This window comes from Pleurodeles waltl, chromosome 4_1 (assembly GCF_031143425.1).
Source record: "Pleurodeles waltl isolate 20211129_DDA chromosome 4_1, aPleWal1.hap1.20221129, whole genome shotgun sequence".
NCBI classification, from domain to species: domain Eukaryota; kingdom Metazoa; phylum Chordata; class Amphibia; order Caudata; family Salamandridae; genus Pleurodeles; species Pleurodeles waltl.
Window position 1 is genome coordinate 59,192,244 of NC_090442.1, and position 13,005 is coordinate 59,205,248.

Genomic DNA, 13,005 nt, shown 5'->3' on the forward strand with positions numbered 1-13,005 from the left:
TGCCAGTGCTTAGCTCTGAGATCTCCGCAGCACAGAGGATTCTCTAGTGTAGCACTTTCGAGTCATTCACTGGGTCCAGAGGTGGTGAGATCTCTGAAGCCTGCATGATGCTGTAGTGTAGCACCTGGAGAAATGTCACAGCCAGTATGTGAAGGAGAGTTTAGGGTCTAGGGGAATGGACCATGCTAATATCTCATGCCCCCTGTATACTTTGCAGATCGCTAAGAACAAAGTGATCCATATACGTTGCGGATGAGAAACGGGCATCTTCAGTCTGAGAAAATTTGTGGCTGTCTGGGAAAAGGTCACCCAAGGTAGAAAGTTGGAGAGAGCAGCGTGTATGTCACATCAGTTTCTCCAGTGTTAGTGGGAGCCAAGGATTATCCCCCGGCGCATCACTGAGGAATAGAGCAGGTTGTTTTGGCAAGTGTCTGAACATCTGTGGGATCCAGAGGTATGCCAGATGAGAGAAGTAAATGTAAGTGAGTGGAGAAGGTCAGCTCCTTCTTCAGTATGATATACGGCCGTCGGGCGTCAGGTTGGTACCAGTAATATGCATAGTGGCATTGTGCAGTTAAATAAAACTGAGAGTGAGCACGCCAAAACCCCCGCTTCCATACAGGAGTGCTAATACCTCCCAACGTATTTGCAGTCTCTTCCCAGCTCATATCAAACGGCCCTGGGAGCTCTTAAGTGTGGTGAAAAATGAATTTGCAAGTGGGATTTGGATGTTGACAAATAGATATAGAAAACATGGGAGTATCACCATTTTAACAAGAGCGATGCGACCCACCACAGACGGATCTGAATGTTCAGTTTGTCCAAGGCGGGCCCGTCATTTAGTCAGAGTTTTTGTTCCTTATCTTGATAAATAAAGATACCCAGATATTTGACATGGTCACTGCACCAGAAGAGAGAGAACCTGGAGTTAACTGGAGCAGCTTCAGTAAAAGAGGACAATTCCAACTCTTTCCAGTTAATCCATAACCCTGAGAAGTCACCAAATTGGGCTATTTCCGTAAGCACTGGGCTCAGGTTAGTAGCAGGGTGTCGGATGAACAGTGGAATATCGTCTGTTTAGAGGGAGACTAGAAATGGCCCAGTTCTGAATTGTAAGCCTATGTGCAGGTGTTTCTCCTGTAAATCTCGTATGAGTGGATCTATGGCGATAATAAAGAGGAGGGAGGACAGAGGGCAACCCTGCCTGGTCCCTGTGGTAATGGGGAAGGTAGCTGCCAATGTGCCGTTAACTCGAAGTTGCGCAGTTGTGGAGGAGTATAATAGCATGATCAGGAAGGTGAAGCCTCGCAGCATGCCAAGTTTGCAGAGGGTTGCTTGCAAGACGGGCCATTCTAAAGAATCAAAGGCCTTCTCTGCATCTAGGAGGGTTAATGCGGGTGGGACCACGGGGATACTCTATGAAGGGCAGCAAAAACCATACAGAGGTTAAGAGATGTGGATCTGAACAGCACAAATCCGAATTGAGCAGGCGAGATAATTTGATCCAGCAATAAGGCGAACCGATTAGCCACGAGTTTAGCCAGGATTCTGTTGTCAAAATTTAGCAATGACAATGGTCAGTACGAGCCGCATAGAATGGTTTTAGTAATAGAGTCATAACTGCTTCCCAGAGCTTAGGCAAAAGCACCTCGATTTCTAGGGCTTCCTTGTACACGTCCAGCATATGAGGGGCCAATAGGTGCTTGTATGCTTTATAAAAGACACTGGTGAAACCAGCCGAGTAGCCTTGGAGTAGTCTAGTGAGTCAATAGCCAGCACTATCTCCTATATGGCTAGTCACCATTTCTGAATGTAAAGTTACTCAAAAGTGTATACTTCCAAAAACCCACTCCATGAAAAAGGGGCTGGAGCCAACTTTACAAGTGTAAGTTACTACTGCCAAAAAAGATCAGCAGTAGTAAGTCCAGCACCACAGTTGGCCACCCACTGGTACTGCAACACGCTCCGATAGAAATCAATCGAGATAGGAACCTAAAATAAAACCCCATTATAAATAAGGTTAAATTATTTAGGATATTTAAAATATAAATACATTTTAGCGTTCCTCCTTGACTAGAGCGTTGATTATCTCAAGGTACCAGAGAGACCCTATTTTTTGGCATGAGCATGGAGACTGTTCAGGTACGTGTGAAGCCTTCTTCCCTAGGAGGAGTTTTTAATTTCTCCAGTACTCGAGAAGCCCAGTTCCCGAGCTAGAGGTTTGATGCTCTCCAGGTACCAGAGAGGCAATCCCTAGTTTGAGTTTTGATGCTCTACAAATACCTGAGAGACCCTCTTCCGAAGTTGAGCTTTGATGCTCTTCAGGTACCCAAGAAACCCTCTCTGCCGGTTTGAGACCTGATGCTCTGCAGGTACCCAAGAGGCCCTTTCCCCCGGGGTGGAGTGTCAAAACACTCTAGATCCCGAGAGGCCCTCTTCCCTGGCTTGAGCTTACAATCTTTTAAGAGCTAGAAACTTTGCTGGGTTGTTTCTTTCTTCAGCATTGTGGTTTTAGAAGAGACATCTAGTATCCTTTGGTTTATGTACTAAAGTTAAATAGGACTGTAACTTTGACCAGAGACTGGGGCTCCTCTTTAGATAGAATTAAAATGTGTCACATATTTAACACAACATTCAAATGCAAATTTACTGAAAACCTTCCATATCAGCCGTAGACAAGAGGGATGTTGTGCTCCTGGATTCCTTGGTAGCAATGGCACCCAAAATAATGCTGTAAAGTGGAAAAATGCAGAACACCTTTCACACCATACACAGTGGTCATGGGAATGTTAGGTATGCAGATGTGAGGCCAATGGACTCAGTAAAAATACTTTAAATACAACAAAGGAACATGTGGGACAAACTAGATCTTAATGTGCAATGCTCAAAACCGCTGCAGGCAGTTGTAGCGGTCAGAATTGTCTATTGTGTGACATGTGATTGCTCTCAGTGAGCTGCAGGTGAGGAATACCTGGCCGGTCCTGCCTTCTCTTCATCTTACATTTTGTGATGGGTGTACCACAGAATTATGCTTAGTATTATAGGTCCCCTCCCCTTGCTCGTCACCTCTTTTTCCTTTCCTTTTCTTAATCCTCGCTTTATCTGTTTTCTCATTATCCTTCCTTTATCTTAAGTTGTCTGTCATTTCACATATTCCACAGACCTTTCTTTCTCTGCTGTGTATACAAAGTATGCTAATATGGACGCAAACAATTATAGTGGACAGTTTATAAAAGTTCATCATTCTTTGTATTTTACACAGCATTGATTCCGTGCATTGGCTTACCCCCTCTAGCCAGCATTTAGGGTGCGGCGTCCAGATCAGGAAGCAACGGGGGATGGTCTCAAAGATACCACATAGCTGTTCCAAAAGGGTGTTCTTGTTACAACCTAGACATGGTGGAGAGAGAAGCACACATTTTCTTCAATTACATATCCCCGTGAGCAGGTTACATCATTAATTCTTCACAGTATAGCATTACCAATGCGGGAAAGAAATGTGGGAATTTGGAGCAAGCCTAGCTAAGGAAGTATCAGAACCTGGACCGTTCATTCCCAGACAGCATCATTTTACATGTGGTTTCAGGGGAATCATGCCCATCCTAGGTTGTATCAGAACCTGGACCATTCCTATCAATATCGGAAACTGGGTCTTGTTCAACTCCGGGACAATCAGACCCTGGCCCAAACCTAACCCAGGAGCTACAAAAATTGGGCCAAACCCATCCCAGCACATACCAGAACCTGAACCATACCCAAACCAGAAGGTATCAGAACCTAAAACAAGCCCAACCTAGGAGATATCAGAGCCTGGACAATAGCTAACCAAAGATGTATCAGAACATGCAACAAACTCGACCCACAGTGCATCAGGCCCTGAACAGTGCACAATCCACCAAGGATCAGACCCTAGACCATTCACACCCCACAAGGTGTCAGAGCCTCGACCATACCTATCCTATGAAGACAGAGAACCTGGGCTGTAGTCAACCAAGTAGGGCCCATACCAAGCCCCGAAGGTTTATGAACCTGGAGTATACTCAACCAAGGATGTATCAGACCCTTGATCATTCCCACACCAGGACTTTTCAAACCATTGACAATATCCAGCCAGGAGGTATCAGATCCTAACCCACACCAAACCAGGAAGTATCATAATGGTGGGAATGAATCAAGAATAGACCATAGTCAACCCACGAGGTTTTAGAAACTAGACCGCACCCACAGGGCTATAACACTCTGGGCAGCACCTAAACCAGAAGGCATCAGAACCAGGCAAAACCAAACACAGGAGATATCAAAACCTGGACCATACCCAATCCAGGTGATATGTGAACGTGAAATAAACCCAACCAAGGAGGGATCAAAGCCAGGACTATACCCTACCTATGAGTTATCAGAACCTGCGCTATGCTCAAACCCAAGAGGTTTAAGACATGGGTCATACCCAGCCCAAGAGTGAGCAGAACCTGACTGATGCCTAACCCAGAAAGTATCAACACCTGGGCCATACCCAACCCAATTTGGACCATTGCTGAGCAAGGAGGTATCACACTCAATAGGCATTAGAAGCAGGACCATAACCAACCGATGGGGTATCAAAATCTGGACCATACACAGCTCAGAAGGTATCAGACCTAGCCTAAATCCAACTCAAGAGTTATCAGACCCTGAACCATAAGTAACCCAGGAAGTATCAGATCCTGGCCATTCCCAGACAGGGGCTTTTATAACCTAGACCATAGTCAACCAAAGAGATACCAGAATCTGGACAATACCAAACTGCGAAGGTACTGAAACCAGTGTGGGAGGTACCATAACCACCCCATGAGGTATGTGAACCTGGGCTGTACCTAATACAGTAGGTTGAGGGCATCCTTACCAGGGAAAGATTCATGGAATATTTTGTCCAGGTGAGGACGAATGAGAGAATGCTGACCAGGCTAGGCTCAGTAAGGCATTTTGGTCACGGTAGGAGCAATGACAGCATTCTCACCAGATAGGAATAAATAGGACATTGTGATCAGAGCAGGCACAAGAAGGAATTCTCACTAGAAAAGGTTTAATGAGATATTCTGACAGGAGAAAGACCCATGAGACCTCACCAGGGAAAGATCAATGGAGCCTTCCATCCAGGAAATGACTAATGAGGGTATTCTAGCTTGGTAAGAGGAACCTTCCGACCTTGGAGTGAATTCTTATCAGTTTACGATGAATGTGGTTATTTCGAACAGAGACCTGTCTATTGAGCATTCTCTTCAGGAAGTCATCAATGAGGCCATTCTCAAGGTAAGATCCATGCGACAGTCCATTCAGATAAGGACCAATTTGGGCATTCTAATAAGTTAGCATTTATGAAACATTCCAATCACAGAGGGAACACGAGGGAATTGTCTTCAAGATAGGATCAAGGGGGCATTCCATCCAGATATGGACTAATGAGGGAATTCCCCTGAGAGGAGGATGAGTTGTGGGTATTCCAAGCAAAGAAGGACCATTGAAGCACTCTTTTTACAATGAACCAATGAAGGCATTCTCATGAACATTTTCTCAGTGTGGGAGTTCAAGTTAGGAAAAGAGCATTGGGTGCATGTTCTTGACGGTAATAACTATAGCGATATTGCATTAGAGAATTTTCAGAAGAATTGATCAGTGAGGAAATTCACAGCAGGGAAGAATGAGTGAGGCAATTCCTACTTCAGAAGGATCAATGCAAAAACTCTGACTGGGATAGAAGCAGTGGGGGAATTACCCGCACAGTAGTACTATTAAGGGCACTTCATCATAGTAAGAGCATTGAGGGCATTCTCATCACTGGATGATCAATAATGGCTTTCCCATCGAGGAAGAACCCGTAAGAGCACTTCCACCCTAGCAAGATTAGTGGTGGTATTCCCACTAGTCTAGGGCCTGGGTTACCAGCATGAGCACTGTAATATGAATAGAAACATTCCTACAGGTGAGTAAATTCCCACCAGTACTGGATCAGTACAACACTTCCTAGCATGGAAGGATCCACTGTGGTATTTCAGCATCCCTACAAGAGGAGGGTCAGTGAGGGAATTCTAACAAGGGTAAGGTCAGTGAAGGCATTCCCAGTAGGGAAGGATCAACAAGAGTATTTCCACAGGTACAGGAAGAATTGGAGTGAAGGATGTGAGAGCACCAGGCAATATTGCCTTCTGATGCTCATGTCCAGTATCGATAAAGCCATTTCTGAGTCCCTTTCTTATCATCTGTTGCCCTCCTGTGGTGGGATAGTGAGGTAGCTACCTACATCTGCCTTAATGAAGAGCCAGGCCTGCAAGGCGTCCCATCAGGAAAGATTCAAGTACGGTATGCCCACATGAGTAAGATCAATGGTTTTGGATTAATGTGGGCATTCCCACTCGCAAATAATCACTGATGTTATTCCTATTGCAATAGGCAGCACAATAGGGTCAGTGAAGGGCATTCACAACATTGAAGGTTCAATGAGGGTGCTCCTGCCAGGATAGGATCAGTGGTGGCGTTCCCCACAGCACAGAGTCAAGAAGAGCAACACAAGCTTGGAAGGGTCACTTGGTGAACATGGATGGATCAGTGTGTGGGCAGTGAGAGAATTCTGAGTACTATGGAATCCTTTAGGAAATTCCCAGGTTGAAAGATCAGTTGGGCATTCATAGAGGACAGGATAGGTGGTGGTGGTGTTCGTGTCAGTGAGGACAGCCTTACCATGATATGATCAGTGAGGACATTCCTGCAAGGGAGGGACTAATGTGGGCATTGTCACTATGACCAGGCAATTGGGGTATTCTCAACAGGGAAGGATCAATGATAGCATCAACACAAATGTAGGATCCATGAGGACATAAACACAAGTGCATAAACAGAGAGGGCGTTCCTACTATAGAAGGATCTATGAGGGCATCATGACCAGTGCATGACCAATGAGAGCATACCTAGCATGGTAAGATCTATGAGGGCATAAGCCGGTGCATGACCAATGAGAGCATTCCTAGTAAGGAAGAACTACCAGTGCATGACCAATGAGAGCATTCCTAGCATGGAAGGATCAGAAAGGGCATAACCACCACTGCATGACCAACAAGAGTATTCCTAGCATGGAAGGATCTATGAGGACAAAACCACAAGTGCATGACCAATGAGAGCATTCCCATCTATGAGGGCATAACCACCAGTGTAAGAGCATTCCTAGCATGGAAGGATCAAAAAGGGTTTAACCACCTGGCAAAACCAAGGATCAGCGAGCACCTAATCACCAGTGCATGAACGATGAGAGCATTCCTAGCATGGAAGGATCTATGAGTGCGTAACCTCCAATGCATGAAAAATGAGTGCATTCCTTGCAAGGGAGGAGCAAGAACTGCGTAACTACCAGTGCTTGACCAATGGGAAGGATAAGTGAGCACCTAACCACCCGAACATGAACGATGAGAGCATTCCCAGCATGGAGGGATTAACACGTCCATAATCACTGGTGCATGAACAATGGGAGCATTCCTAGCATGGAAGTGTGGTAGGGGCATAATCATCAGTGCATGAACAATGAGAGACCCCTAGCATGCAAGTATTAATGAAGACATTGTAACTATGATCAGACAATTGGAGTATTCCAGTGCATGGCTAATGAGACCATTCCTAGCAAGGGAGCCTCAACAAGAGCTTCCTAAAACAGTAGGAGTAATGGTGGAATTCCTGCCAGGATATAATCAACTACAACATTTCCAGTGCATTAGAAAGAATACGGGCATTACCATAATGTTATTTTCTCTTTTACTAAGTGTTAGACCTAACAGCCTTAGGGTGGTCTTCCCACCAACCTTTTGCCTTCCTCCTCCACTTTTCTGACCTTGTTTTTGTTAGCTTTAGGACTCTGTGCACTTTACCACTGGTAATCACTGCTAACCAGTGCTAAAGTGCTTGTGCTCTCTCCCCTAAACATGGTAATATTGGTTGGTTCCCACTTGGCAAATTTAATTTATTTATAAGTCCCTAGTAGAGTGGTACCCCTTGTACCCAGGCCCTGTAAATTAAATGCTAAGAGTGGGCCTGCAGCAATGATTGTGCCACACGCTTAAGAAGCTCTTTAGCCATGTCTCAGGCCTGCCATTGCAGAGCAGGTGTGTGCAGTTTACTTAGCCATGTCGACCTGGCAAAATAAACATTGTGCCAGGTCCAAACCTTCCCTTTTTATAAATATAGGTCACCCCTAAGGTAGGTACTAGACAACCCAGAACTCAGGGTGCAATGCATTTAAGAGACAGTGCATGTACTTTTAAGATTTACATGTCCTGGTAGTGAAAAACTCTCAAATTAGTTTTTCACTAATGCATAGGATAAGATAGGGATTACCGTATTACATTTTATAAGTGTAGTCTCCAATTGGAAAGAGATAAACCCTTCAAGTCTGTTGTCTCCAGAATCACAATTTAAAATCCTAACTTATGGTGAAGTTGGATTTTAAATTGCAATTCTGAAACTGACACTTTTAGAAAGTTTGTGTTTTCTTGCTTTAGCCATTTGGTGCCTGTAGTCCAGCTCTAATGACATGTTTGGGTATAGCTAGCAGTTGGGCTTTGTGTATTCCTCCTAGAAAGCCACACACGATGGGAGCATAGGTGTGTCACAATGGGACAACTCTTGCAGGATGGGTGGGAGGAGCTGGGCACAGCCTCACTTATACCTGAACAGGCTGTGTCTTGTCCACACACACAAAGGGCTGCATAACCCTCTGTAGTGGGACAGGAAGGGAGGACATCTGTGGGCTTCAAAGGCATGTCTTTGAAGTCGTCTCCACTTCAAAGTGACCATTGGGTACACGTACTGGACCTCAGACACCACCACTTCATTGCACTGTTGGACCTGTGGATACCCTGTCAGGATGAAGGGCTGCTGTGCTACTGAAGGAGGGCCACTCTGCTGGGCTGCACTCTGCTGGACTCCTGCTTTGCTGTGCTGGTCTGCTGCCTGCTGTCTTCTTGCCTGGGTGAGAAGGACTGGGCCTGCATCTATTGACCCCAGAACCCAGAGTGACTCCAAGGGATAGTTGGCTGGCCTCCTTATCTGAAGCCTCAGGGACATAACAAGTTTCCAACCTACATGCATCTGCTCCTGGATTCTGCCATCTGTGAGTCTACCCTGCCAAGTGGTACCACCCTAGTCCTGGACCCTTGGAAGTGGACCTAAGATGCTTGTCAGGAGAACCAACGCAACTTCTCTGCTGAGCAACGCATCTCAGAGCAGAACTGATGCATTTCCTCAGCTGAACCGCGCACCTTCGAGGAGAACTGTGCATCGCTGCTGCTGCGTGGATTGGACCAGTTGCAAGAGACTTGCATCGCCACTGCAACTGGCAACTTGAGACTGGCACATTGCTTATGGAACCACCGCTGTGTGCGAATTCCCCTGCGCAGCCACTCGCATCTCGTGTCGACAGCCGCCTCGCCGCATCTTCACTGCTGATTGGAACCGACGCATCACCTCAACTGAGCATTGCATCCTTGACACCGGACTTTGCATTGCAAGCCCCATCTATGGGAACCTCGATATCGACGCAACAGGACCTCACACTGCAGCCTTGCTGCATTGCCTCGGCTGCACAATCCATCTTCAACGCGGATCCACGCAGCGATCCGCAACCAGGATTTAAGATACTCCATTCAGTGGGCCTAAATGGGTCCCTGTAGCTGGCCCACACTCCATCGTGGTCAGCCTAAACTTGTGACAATTCCCCAGTCCGGCGCACCCAGATATCCCCAACAGCGCTTTGTGTTTTTTGGCACTATTTTTCACTATAAGCTTGAAAATTCAATATCTGTGGTTCTCCCAACTGGTTTTTGTGCAGGGTTCAAAAATATTTTTCTAAATTGGTGTGGAATAATTTTGTGTGGTGTTTTCACTGTTTTATGATTTGAAGTGTTGAACACATATTTTACACACTGCCAATAAGTTAAACTTGACTGCTCTGTGCAAAGCTACCAGAGAGTGAGCACCGGTTAATTCAGGATTTTCTTGTAGCTTACCCTAACTAGGATTGTGGTTGCTGCCTGACGAAGGCTTATGCCCCAATCAACCAACAATCCAATTCATTATTCCTAAAGTGCTCAATCACCAAATAGTTTACTATCGCTTTACGAAATTATGGTAAGGATCCTGTTGGAAGCTAACATTCCTTTGTAAATAACAAGGTTTTCAATGCTTCCTTAAAAGCTGAGAGATATGAAATAGTGCAAAACTGAATAGGCAGGTAATTCCAAGGAGAAGAGGCCTGCACTAATAACACTCTGGTTCGTCATAAGGGATTTTCTAAACATGGCAAGATGTGGTTTCACCTTACACTGTGATCGCATTATTGACAGCATGGATGAGGATCAAAGAGATCTTGTAGGAAGATAAAATCTGTATAAGTCAGTATATGTGGTGCATAAGATGGATTTTGAATATAGCACACTGTTTCATCTGTTGACAATGCAGAGCTTGACAAAGAAGCTCAAGCGTGGGTGACCTTGCAGACACCTGTGGCCAGGTGCACGGCATAGTTTTCTAAAACATGGATACAATGGATTTGATAATTAGGCTACACAAGGAAAATGGAGTAAGTGTAGCATAAGCATGATCCAATGATCGGTAACATTGCTAAAATTGTGCCATCCTCCTTGAGGAAAGTAAGAATCTGACATATTTTCCCCAGGCAATTCAAGGGCCCATCATAGATATAGCTATGAAAATAGGGTGACAGAGCAGATGCCTGTGGAACACGGTGTATGATGGATGGGGCTTTAAAAGTTACATGCTGTCATGGACAGTGAAGCGAACATTGCCACCAGAGAAGGGGCAGGAAGGTTATTTGAAGAAGGGCAGGCTCACCTGGGACATTTCTATAAGAACTGATTCACATTTGTCAATCAACCGCAAGGTAGTTACAGAGAGGGTGTTACTCCCTAACAAGGATCAAGGTGACAGTATTCCACAGACTGAACCTGCCTGGCTCCTTCTAAAATCAAAATTAATTCCATGAATTGATCTGGGAGTATTAGGATCAGTGCTTTTCTCACCTTGCAACACCATGGGACATGTATGCCTGATGGGCTATTCTAAAGCAGGAATAGTTGAAAACTCAGAACTTGTCATCTTTGTTTTGGCCTAATGGATGCTTTCCTTCCAGGCCACATTTTGTGTGGTTAAGTTCTATTTCAAGTAGAAAAGTAGTCATTGCTTTCTGGTCATGTCAAGCACTCACAATTTTGTGATTAAAGATGTCCTTTACCCTAGGAATTTTCTGATGAAACAGACCTTGTGGCGGTATCACCACAGATAGTGTAGCACATAATGTGAGGTCTGTATTTGGTGAATTAACATAGAAGGGTCTCCAAGCAAACATCTTCCTTATTCATCTTGATTATCCTGAGGAAAGTGTTTATATACAAGCATAGTAACTTGATTACGCACTGGAGACTTCTGTCAGCTTCCCTCTCCACCAGGTGAGTCTGCAGTCAGCCAGTGGAATGCCATGCATACTAGATGTGATTGACTGCACCATCCAGACTTGCCCTTCGAGGCACTGAGCAGTTACTAAATCAACAGCCTCTTGATACTTTCGGGTTCAGTGTGGTTTACAAATCCCTTTTTCATTCATTCATTCATCCAACCGTCAGCGTGAGGGTGGCTCAGCTCACTCAGTGTTTTCCATCATTGATTGGGCATAATCAGTTTACTTACCACCCAAATGATGAAGGGCACAACACAGATCACCACACTGAAAAGGACAATGAGTACGATGGCCCACCAAGGCATATTCTCTTCTGATGATACATCATCACCTGGAATTGTGAGAACATCAAAAACGGTCAATGAGAAAAGAGAAGAAACCATGACTTTTTTGTCAGACTACATATTATTATGTTATTATTTTGTTTATTCTCAGCAGCCATACAATAATTACAAAAAGAAGTAAACCCTACCCCACTACTGCACATATAGCACAAAATACAGATTTAACAGCTATGAAAATCTTTCTGGTTTCATAAAAGAAAAGAAACAGCTTTCAGAGATAAATGCAGCCTCAGATCTAAACATTTTATTTGTTACAAATAAAAATGAAACCAGAAAAGGTTTGGATGAATTGGACTGCACTGTCACCAGAGATGATTTTAAACATTTTCTTTCTACATATGAAACCAGAAAGGTTTTCAGTTGAACTGTTGATGACCTCTATAACCCTTTCTCCAAGAGCTGATTTATGGCCCAAGCTGTGGGCTCCTTGTATTTCCCAAACCAGCAGAGCTTCCTGCAGAGGCCTGTGCAAACAGAAAAATACTTAGTTAAATAAAATTAAATGTTGTACAGCCTTGAATTCACTGGAAACAAACAGACAGTTGCATTTCCTCTCCTCTGTCTTCACCCATTGCATGCAATGAGAAGGGTGCTTTTCAGTTAAATAAAATGCAGGCCTCTCTCATAACTCTGACTGGCTGTTGCCAACCAATCCCTGCAAAGGTGTGCTTCACAAAACTAAAAATATGTTGGTATGAGTGAGGGATGAGGATTAAGGAGTAGGGATGATGGATGAGGAGTAGAGATGATGGATGAGGTATGAGAAGTAGGAATGATGGAAGATGGATGAGAAGTATGGTTGAGAAGCAGGGATGAGGTATGAGAAAAAGGAATCATGGAAGAGAAGTAGGGATGATGTATGATGGATGAGAAGTAAGGATGATGGATGAGAAGTAAGGATGAGAAGTAGGGATAATGGAAGAGAAGTCGGGATGATGGATGACAAGTAGGGATGATGGATGAATAGCAGGGATAAGAAGCTGGGATGAGGGATGAGAAGTAGGGATGAGGGATGAGAAGAAGGGATGATGTATGCTAAGTAGGGATGTTGTAGGATGGAAGAAGTAGGGATGATGGAAGAGAACCAGGGATGATGGATGAGAAGTAGGGATGATGTATGATGGATGAGAAGGTAGGGATGATGGATGAGAAGCAGGGATAAGAAGTAGG

At 44.6% G+C, this 13,005-nt stretch overlaps 1 protein-coding gene across 1 annotated transcript in view; it reads right to left on the minus strand.

The window, feature by feature from the left end:
* The window catches only part of LOC138286982 (mucin-22-like), a 51,109-nt gene that overhangs the window by 5,320 nt on the left and 32,784 nt on the right, over positions 1–13,005 (minus strand). The window contains exons 5-6 of the mRNA XM_069227346.1: positions 11,722–11,822; positions 3,287–3,390 (exon numbers count right to left, since the gene is read on the minus strand). Coding sequence (XP_069083447.1) covers positions 3,322–3,390; positions 11,722–11,822 — 170 coding nt within the window. The 3' untranslated portion in view covers positions 3,287–3,321. The remainder of the gene's footprint in view (positions 1–3,286; positions 3,391–11,721; positions 11,823–13,005) is intronic.